The following is an 18,548-nucleotide window of genomic DNA, read 5'->3' on the forward strand; positions in this document are numbered from 1 at the left end:
AGTACGCATACCCCTAGGGCAGTGGTGGGCAAAATACAGCCCGCAGGCCAGATGTGGCCTGCCAGACCATTTTATCCAGCCCACGGGGCCCCTAAAAAAAAATAAATAGAGAAAATTAATATTAGCTGCCCCTGGCTGCCTGTCATGCAACCCTTGATGGCTTGCCAAAACTCAGTAAGTGGCCTTCCGCCCGAAATAATTGCCTACCCTTGCCCTAGGGGTACTTGGAAAGGTCATAGGGGGTACACGTGCAGGTGGGTGGGGACAGCGTGTCCCCTGGGGCATAGTGGCATCTCCCCTGGCAGGTTCCCACACATTGCCTCTTACCCAGGGAAGAGGAAGGGCTGTGCTAGGCACTGCCAGCCCTGTGTGGCACACTGCAGTGCTTCCCCGCCCCCCACCCCAGCTCGCTCTCTCGATTGGCCACCAGGCTGCCACCCTCAGCCAATAGCCAAAGGAGAGGAGGCAGCCCTCTGCAGATGGATGTGGGATAGTGCTGGCACCATCCACAATCCTGCACCACAACCTTCCAGGAGCAGGGATGGGGGTGGGGAGGGCAAGGGCAGTGGCACCCTTCTGCAGGCCACAGGTACCACCCAGCTGGCTGGATGCAGTAGGGAGGTGCCCCCACATCTAGCTGCTGCCACCGGAAGGGGTACACTTGTTAAAAAAGGTTGAAAATCCCCACGTTACAGGTATTACACAATTAACTGGTACAAAGCAGTTATCACACAACAAAAAGCTCTAACCCGCTATAAAGGCAGATCGTGAAAACATGCACTAACTATATACCTGGTTATTACTGAGCTTTAATTTGCACGTGCAGTAGGGTCGTCCCTGCAGCTAGGAGCCTCATCAGCTGACATGGCTCCCAGCCGCAGAGGTGCACCTTGCCAACATGAAACCCCCAAGCCCTGGGGATCATGGCTACCATGACCCCAAGGCTCAGGGGTGCATGAAACCACCAGCTCACATGGGGCTCTCGGCCCCAGCTGCACCTCGCACACAGCTGAAGCTGAGAAACCCTGAAATTGGGGTTCATGGCCCCGGCTGCTCCTCATTAGGTATGGGACTTTGCCCTGGCTGTGTATGGCCCCCGTGACTGGGAGCCCCTCAGCAGAGAGGGTTCCCAGCCATGGGAGCCCACCTCTTGTAAATGCAGGGGCCATGAACTGGCGATAAAGCATGATGGGATCTAATGTGCGATCCCACAATCATGCCTCCTACCATGCACGTGCAGCATGGCAGGTGGTGTGATTCTGTGGATCGTGCATTAGATCCAATTACGCCTTTACCTACATGTGCAGAAGGGGCCTGAGGAGACACAGGCAGACTCTGAACAGTCTGGGTCAGTATCTGCACACCCTGACTGGCTATCTGTCTTTGGACAGACCAAGGGAACCTGCAGAGCTCGCCAACATGTGTGCACAAGGGCTCCCTGGATGTGTAGCATCAGCACTGCAAGTTCTCTGCTCTTGGGGCCCATCGTGCAAAATGTCTGTTCAGGCACCTCCAGGTAAGTTTTTCTAACAGGAGAACAAACCCGTGCATGCTCTGGAGCACCAGTCCAGTCCTGCATGCTGAATGTGGAACAACCTTATGCACTGGCATGATCCAGTGCCTGAGGCTATATCGTTTAGCTTTCAGGGCTTCCCAAGGCTGCATATGACACAGAACTACACAATGCTTCTCTCCCTCATCACTATGTGAAACACTTATGTGACAGTTAAAAAGAGTATGACGCACCTTTAGGATTGCAGGGGGTGGAAGGCGAACTTTAATCTTCTCATCCTTGCCAACCAGGATAGAAGCAATAATTTGACAGGCTTTGGCTCTGTCAAAAAAGGTGTCTTTTAGCGTAAGCAGATAGGCACCTAGAATGCAAAAAAAGAAAATTAATCTGACAGACTGAAGTGGTATTACATTTTAAAAAGTTATTGCACATTAAGTATAACTGATACTAGTTACCCATTTAATGCATGATATGACAGCAATGCAGATATAGCTTAGAGTTAACAATGTTTCTCAGCATTTTCATTTTTCTGAAAAGGACTTTTGTTCCAGAAATTCCTAACACCAGGATGAATGTTCCCCTACAATACTTAAAAAATGAAGGCTGCTTACAGAAAAGAAAACAAAAAAACAAAAATATCCGACCGAAAAAACCCCAGGTGCTGTACTTTCAACTTGGTGCAGCATCTGCTTAAAAAAGGCATCACATCAATTTGACCTGACTTACCCAATGTCTGTACAGACCATGCACTTCAGCAGGGCTTTTTGGTACTAGTCAGATATTAGAGAAAAGCACCAAAAACCCTACTGAAGTGTGTGATCTATAAAGACATAGGGCAAACCAGGTCTAACTGATGTGATGCCTCCTCTGGTAAAGCGCTGGGTTTCCTCCCCCCACCATGTCCGTCAGCAGCCAAAAAAAGTATATCCAAGGATTACCATTTAGTAGTCCCTTCTGAAAGAGATTGCTGATCTACTAATATACTCAATAAGCATATCCTTAACAGATACTTAAATGTGTAACTTCTAGGGTTGGTGATGGTCGTTAACAAATTTTTATTACAATTCACCCCAATCAACCAAGATTATGAGTGGAAGATTAGAAAAACATTTTGTATTCCATTTATTTGCTTAACGCATTTGACAGTCTAATCTGTTTCATTTCTTCGCAGTCAGAGAGACAGTTTTGTATGTTTACATGCCAGACTGGCTGCATCCTAAAACATCACAGGTATCAACTTATACAGGAAGGCAAAAAAATTAAACGAAAGAAGCACTTCACATACAGACCTGTAAGAAAATCTTGTATAGCAGCAATGAGAGGCTCTCCATTTCTTGGAGTTACTAAGTTTGCTTTGGTCTGTATAGTGCAAGAATGGAAAAAGGGTGAAGTTTATAAAGATTCTGAAGATAAAAATGACTTCAAGTCCATTACCCAATTTGTTTGAGCACTGAAGCATTAAGCATAGCTTACTCAAGTGTGCAGGATAAATCCTGTAGATGGAGGAAGATTAGCACTTGAGAACTACCATAACTAATGCTTGAGTTGGAACTAAAACTAATACTTGTAAGCCATGTGCCTTCTGAACCAGAAGAGTATTCTCTCCACATTTTTTCATACAAGAAAACAGCCAAACCTGATGCATTTTGGAGGTTACTTTCCCAACACACTTTTGCCAACGTGGGGCAAAGGAAGTGGAAGGAGAACAAAATAAATGCTTCAAAGGTGCTCCTTTACCTGAGAGTCAATAGGAAGCAAGAGCCCAATTGTCATATTGTCAATTGCTTTCAAAAACTTGTCTATAGGCTCTTCTTAATCTCTCTCAACTATCCCCATCATCTCTTTTTCTGTTCATCCATTTAACTTATCCCTTCCTTCTTGTATACCTTGTCCCTTTTCTTGTATTACTGTTCCTACCTTATCACCCCTTTCAACTGTTGTGGTAAATGACCAGAAAGAGACAGATCCCTCACTGTACAGAAAAGGGTCCCTTATTCTGAAGCATTTAACTAATCAAAAGTTGTCAGCCAGATCCCAAAGACATGGGAACAAACTAACCTTGATTTTCGAGGATATTAAGTAATAAGCAACTCTTTGATGTCTTAACAGCTTTCTTGTTAAAGTTTTCCATAGCATTAACGCAGACTTTCCAGTCAGCTAAGGACTTTAGCTCTACTGTCTATCAGTACAAGAACCCCTTGTTGATCAATGCAGATCTTAAATTCAATATGAAATAAAGACCCTTGTCATATGGAAATATAGGAGTACTGAAGAATACCCACTACCCAAGAATAAGATGATCCACTTACCCCCATCAGAACAAGTGCTTCTGCTTTGGCCTCTTCTGTTTGGGGAAGATGAAGGTTCATCTCATCTCCATCAAAATCTGCATTGTATGGTGTACAGACACATTCATTAAACCTGAAAGTCCTGTGTGGTTTTACTCTAGCCTGCAAAAAAAAGCAAGGGGGCGGGGGGGAAAAAATATAGAAGTGATGCAGCATACAGAATTATGGAAAACTTAAAAAGGCTCCCAAATTATGTTCTTCTAGATTATATGCTCCTACCTCATAAATAAAAATATTTGAGTCTCACTTAATTACTTGCTTAATTTGAACATCAACTAGCAGAAGCTTAGCAAGGTACAATAAAGGTAAGTGAATTTATTTACTAATTAATATTTTTAAATTTACTTGCAAAAAACATTAGATGCAGCCCACACCAGGTGTCCCACTAACAACAAAAACAAAATATCAAGAGACCTAAACCAAAGGCATCTGAAAACTGTGGCATGCAGTAGTACTATCTGAACAAGAGACTTGGGTTATGTTTCCCCATTCTCTTGCACAAGCATTATACACTTGTGTCTGGGTTAATTCCCAAGTGCTGTTACATTTTAGATAGAAATAGATATGGTTTGAGTGAAATATTAAGCAAATTAACTGAAAACCGTTGAAGTTAAGGTTGCTGACTTGTGACCCCGGTACTAGGCTGAGCATGTGCTTACTATGTGGGCCATAATGCTCAGCTTGTGGAGAGAGGGCTGTCGGTTGAACAATACTATATCCCCATCTATAAGATGTCGTTCCACAATGTCCCCAAATTTCAGCTCCTGAGCCATCTTCTCTCGGTTGCCATATTTCAAAAACCTTGAAATTAAAAAAAAACAAACCAAAAAACTTGAGTCAAAATCCTAGAGAAACAGATATGCAGAGAAGACAATAAATAAAGATCATGTCTTTATTTGTATTGGTTTCTTGAAAAGTGTGCTGGGACAGCCATTTTGCAACATACTTTTTGAACATGTAATAATCCTTCAGGAAAGAAACTATTTTATTCACCGAGTGAAACTACACCTGGAAGTCACTTGCAGAAAAGAGTGATGTCAGTTTAACATCATAGACTACTAGAGTGATGTTTTTAATTAACAGATACATTATGCTCTCACTGGCTTGTTATCCTTGGAAAACAGCATACCCATGGAAATCATGTTTATGAATAAAGAGAAGTAGAATCAATTTATTTTATAAAGTAACAGGGGTCTATCATCTATATGTAGTGATCAACAAAACTGAATCTGTGCTAACTTCACAACAGGTCTGCAGAAAGGATCCATTAGTGTTTAGGTTTGCTTGTACGATTTACTTTTAGGTCACATAAGATTTTAGATGTTATACCCTTTAAGAAAGGTATCTATATAGATATATATCTATAAAGATACAGTCAGAAAGTCCTTATCTACAGAATAAATGACCAAATTCACTTAAGAAGTAAGATAAAAATATAATAGCAAATGGGAAGTGAACCATTACAGATAAATGTTATACCTTTTCATCTGTGTGTGCCTTTGCTGAATGAAGTTGGCTCCAGGGTGAACCTCAGGACCATTGCGAACAAGTTTCCTCAAGAAATCTATGTTTGCTTTGTTCACCTTCAACATAATGTTATTGTTTAGAAACATGTATTAAACCCCACCAAAAAGTAACAATTCATTTTAGATTCTTAGGCTCAACTGCCAACTTCGAAGTTGGTTGCCTCAAACTATTTTAAATCTGCTGAAGGGACTGGAAGAAAAAGAAAAAACAAGAAAATCTAACCCACCTTGATCTTTTGGAGTAAGACAGGTGACTGAGTTAATTAATGGCTTGTTGATCAAACTGACACACAGGAAGAAACTTGAAAAGCATCTCTCAAGACATGAGGATCAACATTAAAATGTTAAAAATGTAACAAACAAGTAAAGCTGTAAGATTAGAACTTGGAAAAGGAAATATGGATCCTGTAAGCAAAAACTGACCACACCTCTTTACCCATCTTGTATGTATTTTAGGGCATGCAATTAGCTAGTAAAATTACTACAGAAAGGCTTGCAGAATGATAAATATGTGAAATGTGTGGTTTTTAAACACCCGTGAGTTGTTTACTGTGACAGCTAACAACTAACGACCATAGAAAAATATTATTACTGGGCCAGTCTGGGTTCAATGTTGCCACTGTAAAGCTGACTTGCTTCCTCAGAGCCAACAACAGATAATCAACCTATGCCACTAAGACTTTCTCATGCCACTGATAGCAGGCATAGAGCCCCAGGACTGACGTACTATTGTTCTCCACTGACTGCATTCACATCCTGTTTACTTCCTTATTTCATCCAGTGATCAGAATACTACAGACAACAGATAATAGGCAATACACGTTTCTGATGAAAAAAAATGCAGGCAAAGATAGTTTGGGTTTATAATACTTACTTTTTCAGGAAATGTTAATATTTTGGCAACATGAACAGGTACTGCCACCTCGTCTATTCTTAAGTTAGGATCAGGGGAGATAACTGTTCTGCCTGAGAAGTCAACTCGCTTTCCAGACAGGTTGCCTCTAAACCGACCTAAAAGAACGAGCCAGTTAAAACCCAGTTTAGAAAAGGGGAATGTTTTGAGACTGGCACTTATGGAACAATACAGGATTGTCAATACAAGCCCATTATCTAAAGAAGTAGTTCTCAATCTCTTTAGACTCAAGGCAGCCCCCTCACAAAATGCCACCTCTTCATTTTTGCTCATTTTTTGATCACAGAAAATTACTAGAGTAATTCTTTTTTTGGAAAGAAGAGAGAGACCACAACAGATTAGAATGATCATAATACTGCAGATTCCTATTTCCGATCTCCCGGTTTATCTTGTGAATCTTTTTTACATACATAACAGCCTTAACAGTGCATGACGACCCACAGCACCCCTGAAATAATCTTAAGGAACCCAACCCTAGGCTGCCATTGCACTCTGCTTAAGAGTTATTGACCTAGCATAGGGGTGCTCAGTGCCTGGTCCGTGGATCAAATCTAGCCCATGAAGCCATGACATCCAGCCCAGGAGATTCCTCAAAGGTTGGAAAATTTGGCAGCAGAGGAACGGTGGCAATTAATACCAACAACATTCCTCCTCCACTGCCGAAATTCCCGAGCCCCATGTGGCCAGCCTGGGGCCTGGCCCCTCTTCCCCACCACAAACATGACTGGATCATGCTCAGGCCAAAGCCCCACAGGCCCAATCCATCCCACAGGGTAAAAAAGGCTGGGCACCACTGATCTAGAGTAAACAATGCCCAACTGACCCAGTAATAACCAACTGACCATGTAAATTATTAAGTATGTTGGCTCAAAATCTAATGACGCAACTCATTTTCCAAGTGTAAAAATTTATCATACCCTGCTTCCCCTTCAGCCTCTGAACAAATCCTCTGGTCCATTTCTTAGGTGCCATGTTAAGGGGAATTCCAGAGAGCTCGCTGTTAATGTAGAGAGCACACTGCAGCTGCAGGAAGTCCCAGTCTTCCATTATCATCTGTGTTTTGGCTCCTGATATCCTATGCTAACAAAGATAATTACCCAGTTCAGAAAATAAACGGGATAGACAAAATTCACAAGGAACATGTTTTTTCAAGAACTTCCTAAATTCATAAGTGCATGAAGAAAAGCTTGATGCTCGTGAAGAAACAGTCCAAACAACTTCATATCACTTTAAATTGTGAAGGAAGCAAGGCACTGGAACCTTCACCATAACTAAACCTATACTACAAGCTCTTCATGCACAAGCCCACAGGCATGTAACCACACAATCATTTTCTTTTTGGCAAGATCAGCTTTTGCTAGTGGCAAAAATGAAAGATATACATGTTCATCTGACAACAGCCCTTGCATACATAATATAGGAAGGCTCCAAACTGATCTAATAAAACCAGACAGTTAAAACTAGTTTAGAGAAGGGTACTGTTTTGAAAATGAGACTTGTAAGAAAAATATATTTCCAAAACAGTACACTTAATACAAGTACAACACTGATAGTCAATACTATCATACTGGCCTAGTAACAACTGGGGAAACATTTTATTAGTTTTGATGAATTTCTCATACTTGTAGGATACAATTTTGACTATACTTATCTCTTTCCTGGCTAAAGAACATCACATATGGCATGGGCTGCCAACTTGATAACCACATTGAGGTGGCAAGGGAGGCCAACCGTAAGTGGCATAGGCAGCTTGTATGTCATGCAGACGATCAAGGAAGGGACAGGCAGCATGTCAGCAGATAGGGCACAAAGCAAAGCAGCAGATGAGGCAGGTAGGACAGGGCAGGGAGAAGAAAGCACAACAGCTGATCAGGCAGGAAGAAAGGACTGGAGTGGCACTTGGGGAGGGTGTGGGACTAATTTGTAACAAACGCCAAAACAGGTGGCCCCTACTGACATAAGAGGGGCAGCATGCACCTCTGTGGCAGAACTAAAAGCAAACAAAGCCCAAAGAATAATGCATACAGGCTATGCAACATCTTTCAGAGTATAAAGTTATAACCCCAAAGCTAGTTTTGACAATCTCACAACCTGCTTCTGTCTCAGTCTCCAGAGGGCTGAGACAAGGGCTCTGACGCATGAAGTGCTTCAGTCACTTTAAGGTGTGCTCAGTCATCTGCACAGATTTGACTACACTGATTTTAGAGAGTTGCTTGTTTCTGTTCAGGTTCCTGACCAATTTAAATTAAACCAAAGCAAGCCTGGTTAAACTTAAAATAAGAATTGCTACAACCCTTCCCACCTATTTAATTTCAAAACAGTATTTAAAACAAAACAAACCCCCCCGCCTCCAATTATTTTTAACAAACCCCAAGCAGCTGCATGTCTTATATAATCCTTGACAGAGCTGAAAAGAAATTCTAGGATGCTATCATTTTTTTTCTTTTTTTCAAAAAGAGATGAGTTTCATAGAGTCTGGAAAGCACTGATGTATGGCAAAAAGTTGATATATACAGCTCCTTCCCTTCCAGAGGAGGGACAGGATGAGGTAGAGTAAGAAGAAAAGAAAGCTTGAGCAGCAAAGTATTAAAAGAAAAAAGAGAGATTATGTACAAGTGTTATCTTTCTACCAGGAGAATTGCAACTCCCCTGCTAGAAACAGCGAGCATACAAACATTCAAGCCATTTCTCCCAGACCAAAAATGGCAGTTACAAAAGGAAAATAACCCAACTCCAATCAGGTAGAAGTTACTCTTGGGAGTTTCTCTCAGGAGAACAAATGTGTGTACACTTCCAACAGTAGTTGAAACAGAGGGAAAGGCTCCCGTGTCTTCCAGAGAACGGGGTCACTCCAGTCAAAACAAGGCTTGGGGGACAGCTGCTCCTATCCCTCCTGTAGAATGAAAGGGGAGGGGAGAAACAGCCACCAGCTACACCTTCCTGGCTTCTCACTCAGAGTCCCCAGTGTGAGAGGCAGGCATGGGCTTTGACATGCTGCTCCATCCACTCAGCTCTTGCAAACCCCCTTCCAGTGCTCAGAAGCTGAGTGGACAAAGCAGTGCTGCAAGGCCCCTGCCTACTCCTCACACTGGGGCCTCCAGTGTGAGGAGCAGGCGGTGGCTTTGATTCACTGTTCTAGTCTCCCTGAATGGAAACAAGCACACAGGAGCAGTTGTCACTCCCCATGCTTTCCCCAGACCAGCATCATTCCCATCTCAGGAAGGCACAAGGAGCACAGGAAAGGTGTAAGGTTTCAGGATGAATGCCTGTATTGCTCCCTCTCCTGGAAACATTTATAGCAATGGAAATTTCACCGCTAGAAATGAACGCCTATAAGCAGCTGGGGTGTTGGAGAAGGCCCAGAAGTGAGAGATATCCTATTGTCACAGGAGTAGAGTGTATACATTTCTATTATCTGAACCACAGGTGCATCTCGAAATCATCCATCAAGTTGGGGAGTAACCAAAAAATGTGATAGCTATACTGGACTTTGGACTGAAATTCATACATACAATCAATCCAGCACATTTAACAGCTCTTGGAATTTTACCAGTATGTCACTAATATCCAAGCAGAAAGCACCACTTGAAACAGCCTTTGCTATTTCAAAGGGTTGGATCAAAAAATTCTCTCTCATATTAAACTTCATAACAGTCACATCAACTGACTGCTAGACTGGGCCCAAAAGAGAAAAATAAAGCCATTTACAATCTCCAATTCAAATTAAACCATATAATAATGACAGTAATGGCAACTACATAAAGAACAGCTCACCTTTTTTATTACATCATTAAGGAAAATAATTTCTGTCAGTTTCATTGTCAAGTCATCTTCATTGGTGCCAGACTTCAAGTCACTCACTACAGATGGTCGAATACATAAGGGAGGCACCAAGAGTCGTGTCAGAATCAAATCTGAAGGCTTTCCTGTCTCTGGGTTCATCAGAAGCAGAGGAATATCTTCTGCCGGTATCCTTTTAAAGCGGTTCAGCACTATTAAAGGGTTCAAGTTCTCCTGCAGAATTCAAAGAAAGAACAATCACAAAGTAACCTTCAAGATCATCTTTTTTTTGGACAAACTGTAACATTTTCTGCTCTTCTACCCTCCATGTATCTGGAAAAAAGGTTTAAACATGAGCAAAAGCACCTGGAAAAAAGCTTGCAATTAAAGAATTTTTTCTCCAAAAATCTTGTTGGTCTAATAAAAGATATCATCTCTACTAAAGCCCCGATTACTTTTTCCTCTAAACCAATGTGACTACATCCTGGATACCTGACACATGGACTAAATTGAATTTCAGCCGATTTTTAAAAATGAAGCCATCATATTTTCTCAATGAGGAAGCAACTCTGACCATCTGAAACCTGAGATACTGCTCCTGCCTTTATCTCAAGATAATTTGCACCATCACAGAACCTCACAAGAGGTGAGAGACTCCATACCAGCTATGAACTCCCTTGCCCAGAGTTTCCCCATCTACTGACTCCTCTGTGAAATCCTATGAAATATGAACTTTCATTTCTACCCAAGAGATCTTTTACAATCTTTTCTCCAATGCCTGATGAAGAGTGTTTGTACCTGAAAGCTTGCAATTAAAGAAAGTTTTTTGCAAAAATCTTGGTCTAATAAAAGACCAGTGCCTGCCACCAATCATCTCTACTACGAGCCCCGATAGCAAAATGAAAGCTACTGATATGCAAGCAAACAAGCATGTTTTTCCGATTTCTCTCATTTAAAATAAGCCAACTGAGAGCCTCCTTTCGACTTGGGAATGGACACAAATAACAACTGGATGGCTATCAAAATTATATCAAAATAAATTGTTAGGATAAATCTGTAGTGCTACAGGAGTAGCTTAAGCTCAGACTTAGGGCTATTTACCTAAATTATATTACCACAGGATTACACAGATGTAAACTATATTGCAAGAGCCGATGCATGCTCTTTACCATGATTCCTCCTACCCTTTTGAATTCGATAAAAGGTACATTTTCCATACTAATCACTGATCCTTTCCTTTTCAGCTTTTCCTTTTGTATGAATTTTTTCTCCCCCTCCGCTACTTGTCTATTTGCAAAATTATTCAAATATTTTATTGCTACTTGCCAAAGCAATACAACCAATTTTTAACAATATGCTTGAAGGCAGGTATAATTGCTACTAATTTTGATTACTACTGTTTGTGAATTACAGAGCCATTACCTGATTTAATGCAATTCAGCACTACTGCCTGATTTAATGTAATTCATTTTAGGAAGCTTTACAGTGGCATTGTTGTGTAAGGAGAATATTGTACACATTTTCTATCCACTAATTATACCAACCCCCCCCATCCCCCAAATTGCAATTTGAGAGAGCGATTCACCTTTTTTTTTTTTTACTGCTGTTTTTATTCTCTATTATTTAGATATCTTAGAACTACCTAGTCTATAAAAACCTGGAGGGAGGGGAAAAACCCCTTGTATAAATGTCAAACTGGTTTAATACATAAAAACTTACATATTGGCATATAATACTCTGGTCAGTGCAACCTGTCCAGTTGTCAGATTATTTCTACAGGCTGGGTTTCTGAAAAAAAGTATTATCCAAGACTCAAGGTACCTTTCCACGGAAGATAAACCTACATTCTCTCTCCCTTTTCTGTAATAACGGCACCACATTCTGTCATAACACACTCCACTAAGACTCACTCCCTGCAAAACATAGAACACTGGTAGTCCTGTGGTAGCGCAGCATCCCTGAGCTTTGTACACTGCCATCCCGTGCTTCTCTGGTAACTTCAGTGGTTGGAATAAGGCCCTGCTCTTTACAGAGACCATGTTTCCCTCTCTATACAGCAAGGAAACATTGAAGAATGATCTTTCCCACTGCTTCACACAAATTCCTGTCCTATTAGTCTGAACCAGTACAAGACCAAACTTACCTCCTACACTAGCTGCTTCAGAAAATTCAAAACTGTATACATCAAAACTAGCAGACATTTCAATCCTTCATTACAGAAGACTCCCTTGCTCACCTGAGCTCTCCCCAGCAAGGACTCTATTTCTTTGTTATTTTCTATAGCAGCTTCAAAAGACTGAAGGAAATTGGATACAACTGGATCCACCACTTTCTTATTGGTCTTGTACTTCTCATGGATTATCTTCAATAAACCACATTTCTTCACAGTACCTATAAAGAGAATTTTGTTAGAAATGAGACTACGATATTTACTTCTTTATTTTGCAACAAAACAATTCTGAGTGGACTAGTGGCTTCCCAGGTGTACAACATATATATTTTTACAGAAGAAAATGCAAGTTTGCCATTGCTGTTGCCTTTTAATACTGTCTTTCCAGTTCACCTCAGTCATAACTCTGACTCCTTTTAAGGATGGAAGAGGGTGCATCAGTTCCCCTGCTGATTCAACCCCCTTCTTTATTTGACAGGAATTTTGTGATGTGGTGCTCCTTTAACTGAGAAATTCAATTAACATAGATTATCCAAATAGAGACTTCTGATCTCTTCTGAATTCAAACACAAGGTTTAAAGAGTTGGGCCTTGATTACCTGTCCCTTGTGCAACCCAGTTCCCTCAAATATACGCGATTCAAATAAAGTTAAACTGACCTTCAAAATCAAAACAAAACAAAACCCTGCTAATTCATAGTTACGTTATACCTTGGCTTAGATGCATATAAAGAACAAGCAGAAGATTAAATATCAATTTTTATTTCTAATTAGTTTTAACATTTGGCTCTAGAAGGGAAAAGATATTGCCCCAAGCCCAAAGCTGACATCTCCAGAGGTTTGCAATGCAGTATAGTTTAGTTATTTATTTTAGCATTTACAATAGACTGAGATTCTTAGATAATGAGAGTTTAGTCTTTATAGAATCCATCACTGTATAGATGTATAAAAACAATAGCTACTGGGAGGCAAACAGCAGTTTGTTCCACTCTAGATTAAATTAATTTTTTAAAGGAGTTTGAAGGAAGGGTCGGGGGGAAATGTTTTTGTTGCTGAAGCTTGGTATTGCCCTCACAAAGAGCATATAATGACAAGCATTGTTCAAATAATTTTTAGGGCTAAATAAATCTCAGAAATATAGTTCTTACTATATATATTTGTGGTCTGTGCATTTGGCTGCTGAAAGAAATGGTCAGTAGTTTAGTATTCCTTAAAAGACTAACTAAGTACCATTACAATAGTAATGGGAAAAATACAATAGGACAAGGAATCAGATTAGTTCCATCTTGTGATGATGATCACCAGGGAGAGAGTGGCAGCGTCAACAGTTTCCTTACCCACTCTAGAGAGAGAGGATTTGTTTTTTAGTTTCTTTGTTTTTTGCAAGCATCTTTCTCGGGTAATGACCTGTAGCTGATACCATGATGGACAGATCTGTTCTATTCTGGCAATTTCTACACATTGCGTGTAGATGATCTCATCACTTGGCATGAAATTGAACCCAGTGAATTCAGGGGCAGACCTAGGACTTTGAAAAGGGAGTGTATGGTTAAGATCCAGCCAAACTCTGGAACAGGAACCAATCAGCGAGAGACCTGATTCTGAGCTGCCCGGTCCCTCTTTACAAGATGCTCCCTGCCTGCACCATCATGCCTACCCTAACATCCCCAGGGCTCCCTGCCTCCTGACACCTATGCATCAGGAGGCAACACCCACCTCACTCAATCCAGGCTGGCCTTCCCTCCCACACCCCCAAGTCCTGCTTCACTCAGAAAACCCTCACCTTGCCCTCATGAGAATGTGCACTTGAGTGGCTGTTTGGAGTGTCACTCAACCCAGGCAGAAAAAAAAAAATCGCAAGAGGGAGGGAGAGACTCCACATTATATTTCCCAGCATACACCAGACCAACGTGACCAAGGGTTGCTGATGCCACCTCCCCCTAAATCTACACTCAGGGCTGGTGCTCCTATTCAAGTATTCTTAGTTAAGTATCCCACACAGTAGGAAGGGGGTGCAACTTCACCACTGTACCCATTCCCCCTTGATTTGCCTCTCAGTTAATTGTATGATCCCTTAAGAAAAGCCATGATTACAGAATAAGATGTCATTCTGGAATTTAATGACCTTCATGGGTTTTAGTGCAGCTATCTTTACAATGAATAAGTCATCATCACATACTAGCATTCACACTCACCATTAAAAGCCCCACAGTAAGGACAGATACTTTTCTTCCTGCACTTTTCAGAGACTTTCTTTTTCAGTCCTCGTTTCTGGAGGTATGTCAAGCCAGGTCTCTTCAAATAATCCAAAAACTGTTTTTTTTCCTCTGAGGTCAGCATAATGCGGCAACAGGTTTTGCAAATCATCTTAAAATGGTAAGCACAAGAAAGCGGAGATTACATAACTGTAACTAGAACAAACTATTAGGGCCTCCAGATGAAGAGAGCTGCTATAGTCCTTTACCACCTGTTATACACGGCATTTCACAAATGAAATGCCACTGCCTACATGTGGGAATCCAATCAGTATGCAGCACACAGTCCAAACAATGAATGCAAGGAAATCTTGTTTATGAGGACGAATTGAAGTTTTTGCAAAACTACTTAAGAGCAAGAATTTCAGTGCAAATCAGAGGCATCTTAGGTTTACTGGCCTCACACAAAAAACTTTGTACCACGCAATTTAATCTGACTCTCTCAAAAGGATGAAGGATTAAGTCAAATAGGCAGATTCCACATGCATCATAAGATTTCTGTTAGGAAAACGAAGCCTTCTGTTTTAATAGGTTAACTTTTTTCAATACTTAATACAACAAACATTGAAGAATATGGGTGGCATACACTACCACCAAATGTTTCATAATCTACCATCAAATAAACCAAATGAAAAGTAATTCTCATCTTCTCCCTTTCTCTAAGGTTGTCATGATCACAGTCACTGCGCTCAAAACCAACAGGACTATTTTTACCTGTAAGATACCTATCACAGCTTTAAAGTAGCCAACATGGAAACATGGCAGTTCCAAGTCAATGTAGCCATAATGCCCCAAACAGTCAGCAAGATTCTTCCCACATGTTTCACATGGACGGTCCTTTTCACTGGTACCCTTTGGAAAAAGCATACAGGATTTTTTAGTTGTGGCTGAACTAGGGGGACAAAACATGACAGCTGCCATATGAAAGACCTCTGGGAAGTTACTTTGACTCTGAAGAACTCTCCAGCCAGCAGTAGGAAGCACTCCTACACAACTCCCTTGATGCCCAAACTGCATATAAGGAGTATTACACCTATGTCCTTTTCAGCTTGAAAAGCTATAGCAGTGACATGGCATTTGTGAAGGGGTGTTCTTGTCTACTGCTTCAAGAGATGTTTGCCTAAGCCAGGGGTCAGCAACCCCCGGCACACATGCGGAGCACGGCATGCAGGGCCATTTTCCTTGGCATGCGTTGGGGCCGGGGCAGTGAGACAGCAGCTGTATGCAGCCTCCTGGCTGCAGCTGGCCCTGGCTCTGGGTAGCTGCTGCCAGCTGGGAGCCCTGCTGGGAGCAGCCTGAGCTCTGTGACTATCAGCAGCTACCTAGAGCCAGGGCCAGCTGCAGCTGGGAGGCAGCAAACAGTTGCTGCCTCCCCACCCCAGCTCCAGCCCCAAAGGGCACAGGGTTGGCACCTGCTGCCTTGCCAGGGCCAGGGCCTGCGCTCCTGGCCCTGCTGTCCTCCCCTGGGCCCTCCAGAGCACAGCGTGTGACCCAGAGTGGCAGTGCAGAGGGGCCACACAGGGAAGCTGCCTGCTGCTGCAAGCTCCGTACTGCCAGGTCACACTTCCCCTGTGTTCATGGGAGCAGCGAGGGCAGCACACAGGGTTGTGCCCCTTGCTGCTGCCCCTGCCTGCAGAGGAAGGGTGGCCAGGGCAGCGGGGAGCTAGGAGTAGCAGGCAGCTACCGTGCTGGGTTCCAGCGCTGCTCTGCAGAAGCAGTGGTGAGGGCAGCACAGAAGGGAACATTGCCGCCACCTGTTGCCTCCTGGGAGCCCAGAGCTGGGAGGCAGCCAGGGTCAGGGAGGCAGCACCTGGCCCAAGTTCTAGGTAGCTGCTGAGAGCCACAGAGCACAAGCAAGGCTGGGGGGGTGCACAAGCAGGGCATCCTTCCATATACCCCCCACCCTTGTTTTGTTTTTCTGGCATGCCGGCACTCTGGCACCTTCCAAGGTAGACATTGTGGGTTTTTTCAGCGCTCCGGCCAAAAAACGTTGCCTACGCCTAAACTATTCAATGTCCATCAAGTTGACAGCACGCATCAATTTTCAAGGGACGAAGTATTTACAACATGACGGGGCTCGGCAACTCACTAACTCAGAGATGCCGAGGAGGTGGAATTAGCTCCTTCCAGCAGCAGCAACATAAAGAGACACTTGCGTAGGACACCTGCTCTGTGGCTGTGCGGCAAAGTTCAGTTTCCATTTCAACATGGTGCATAAATTATTCAACAACAGGTGCTAGGTAGAAGCAAACAAGCATCAGAAGTTCTTACCATGCGGTGGTCCAGAACGCCATACTGTAGTGGGGCGTGGTGGTTGTCCTGGCTGTACAAGTTCTTGCTAACCACCTGGATGTGGGCCTGCTGGCGCATCTCCTCGGGAGACTTCATCCCAAAACAAATGTGGCTTCTAGAATGGGAGAAGCCGTCACAAACCTTTATTTTAGAGCAGATGGGCAGAGGCAGCTGGAACAACTTGGGCACAGCAAGCTCCACCCCCACAGTACCAGACACCAGCTGTGATCAAGCTTTTCGTTTGCCAAGCTGAAAAGCTACAGATCTGCCTTGGGTTCTGCAAGCGGGTAGCCTAGAAGCACAGGCTATGAACAGGCAACCAACAGTGGTTTTTCCGCGCCTGCAGTTGCCCCAGGCAGGGCTCAAACCCCAAAGAGGCTGCCAGAACTGCAAGGACGCCTCGGCCGGTCACCGAGGGGCCAGCGGAGATGTGCAGCGCTCGGGCACGGGGGCTCCGCAGTGAAGCAATAGGGACCAAACCGCGCAGCTCTTCCACCCGCAGGGATGGGAAGGAACCCCCGGGCAACCGGACGCGTCCCTGGCTCCGCCACAATGGGGCAAGGACGCGCATGGGACACGACACACGCGCCCCGCTGTGGGTCACTCACATCTTCTTGGCCACGTCCGTCTCCCTGAACTGCTCCTTCACCATGGTGGCAGTGGGGGGGGAGAAAAGGACGAAAGAGGCAAGGCGAAGCGAGACCAGATAGCTAGTACTAGAGAGGAGTACGGACCACAACGCCGCACTGCAACCAGCCCCGCCTCTTCCGCCTCAGACGAGCTCACACCAGCAGCTGAAGAAGGAGCCCAAGGGCTGCACCGCCGGCTCCCGCCGCGGCGACACCTGTCGGCCGCGAGAGGCACCGCGCAGCCCGGCTCGTGCGGCGGGAGCGGCGGGGCCGGCCCGGCTCGGGCCCGAGGCAGCCTCCGGGCAGCGCGCTCCTGGGTCAGCCTGCCAGCAGGGAGCAGCCCTTCTGCCCTCAGCGCCAGGCACCGCGGCTGGTGCTGGGTGGGGGAAGGGGCGGATTTGCACTTTATAGATTAACTCAAACGAGAGATGTTTGGGTATCGATATCTATACTTCTATATCTCTCCCTATACCTATTTCTATACAGAGTGCAAGGTTTTGTGAGCCAACACACACTTCCTCGGCAGCCATGCGCCTTTGAATTGCCCGGGGTGCGCAGGCCGAGGCCGCGTGGAGGGGGACGCTCGACCGTAGACAGGGAAATGCAGCGCACGTCTTGACCAGCCCGCCTGCTGTACTGGGGCAGACCAGCTGCCCATCTAGCCCGGTAGCCCGTCTGGGACAGTGGCAGAAGTGGATGCTATAGAGCAGCGGTTTTCAACCGTTTTTGTACCAGGACCTATTTGTAAACCCCAATGGCCAGCCTGCGAGGGAAAAGCCACCATTTCCCAGTTTTCTCCTTTACCGAAGAATCCATTTTTAAAGTTTGTTGATCCATTTTTTAAGTTTCTTCACAATCCTGTCATATATATTTGCAACCCACAGATTGAGAAACGTTGCTATAGGGGGAGTGACCCGAACCAGATATGTCCTCGACTCCGTACCCACCCTGCATCCACCGTGCATCGGGTTAGAGGTGCCACATTGCTCCATAGCCAATGGCAGATCTCACACGGGAATGGATGCAGTCCCTTTCTGAACCTGGACGTGATCCCTGCCTCCACCCCCTCCTGTAGCAATGAATCCCACCAGCCAAGTGTATGTTGCAAAATAAAAGTACTTGCT

The 18,548-nt window shown here is 43.9% G+C and overlaps 1 protein-coding gene across 2 annotated transcripts in view; it reads right to left on the reverse strand.

The window, feature by feature from the left end:
* Positions 1 to 17,563, reverse strand: part of POLR3A (RNA polymerase III subunit A) — a 58,066-nt gene extending 40,503 nt beyond the window's left edge. The window contains exons 1-13 of one of the 2 annotated variants that reach the window (XM_006269641.4): positions 17,404 to 17,563; positions 16,775 to 16,910; positions 15,218 to 15,355; positions 14,444 to 14,615; positions 12,317 to 12,471; positions 10,075 to 10,314; positions 7,218 to 7,380; positions 6,262 to 6,398; positions 5,341 to 5,444; positions 4,521 to 4,662; positions 3,823 to 3,963; positions 2,803 to 2,872; positions 1,747 to 1,874 (exon numbers count right to left, since the gene is read on the reverse strand). In XM_006269641.4, coding sequence (XP_006269703.3) covers positions 1,747 to 1,874; positions 2,803 to 2,872; positions 3,823 to 3,963; positions 4,521 to 4,662; positions 5,341 to 5,444; positions 6,262 to 6,398; positions 7,218 to 7,380; positions 10,075 to 10,314; positions 12,317 to 12,471; positions 14,444 to 14,615; positions 15,218 to 15,355; positions 16,775 to 16,910; positions 17,404 to 17,447 — 1,770 coding nt within the window. In that variant the 5' untranslated portion in view covers positions 17,448 to 17,563. The remainder of the gene's footprint in view (positions 1 to 1,746; positions 1,875 to 2,802; positions 2,873 to 3,822; positions 3,964 to 4,520; positions 4,663 to 5,340; positions 5,445 to 6,261; positions 6,399 to 7,217; positions 7,381 to 10,074; positions 10,315 to 12,316; positions 12,472 to 14,443; positions 14,616 to 15,217; positions 15,356 to 16,774; positions 16,911 to 17,403) is intronic. The other variant, XM_059729763.1, reaches the window with a different exon arrangement.
* Between the last annotated feature and the right edge of the window lie 985 nt (positions 17,564 to 18,548).

Source organism: Alligator mississippiensis, chromosome 6, assembly GCF_030867095.1.
Source record: "Alligator mississippiensis isolate rAllMis1 chromosome 6, rAllMis1, whole genome shotgun sequence".
NCBI lineage: Eukaryota > Metazoa > Chordata > Crocodylia > Alligatoridae > Alligator > Alligator mississippiensis.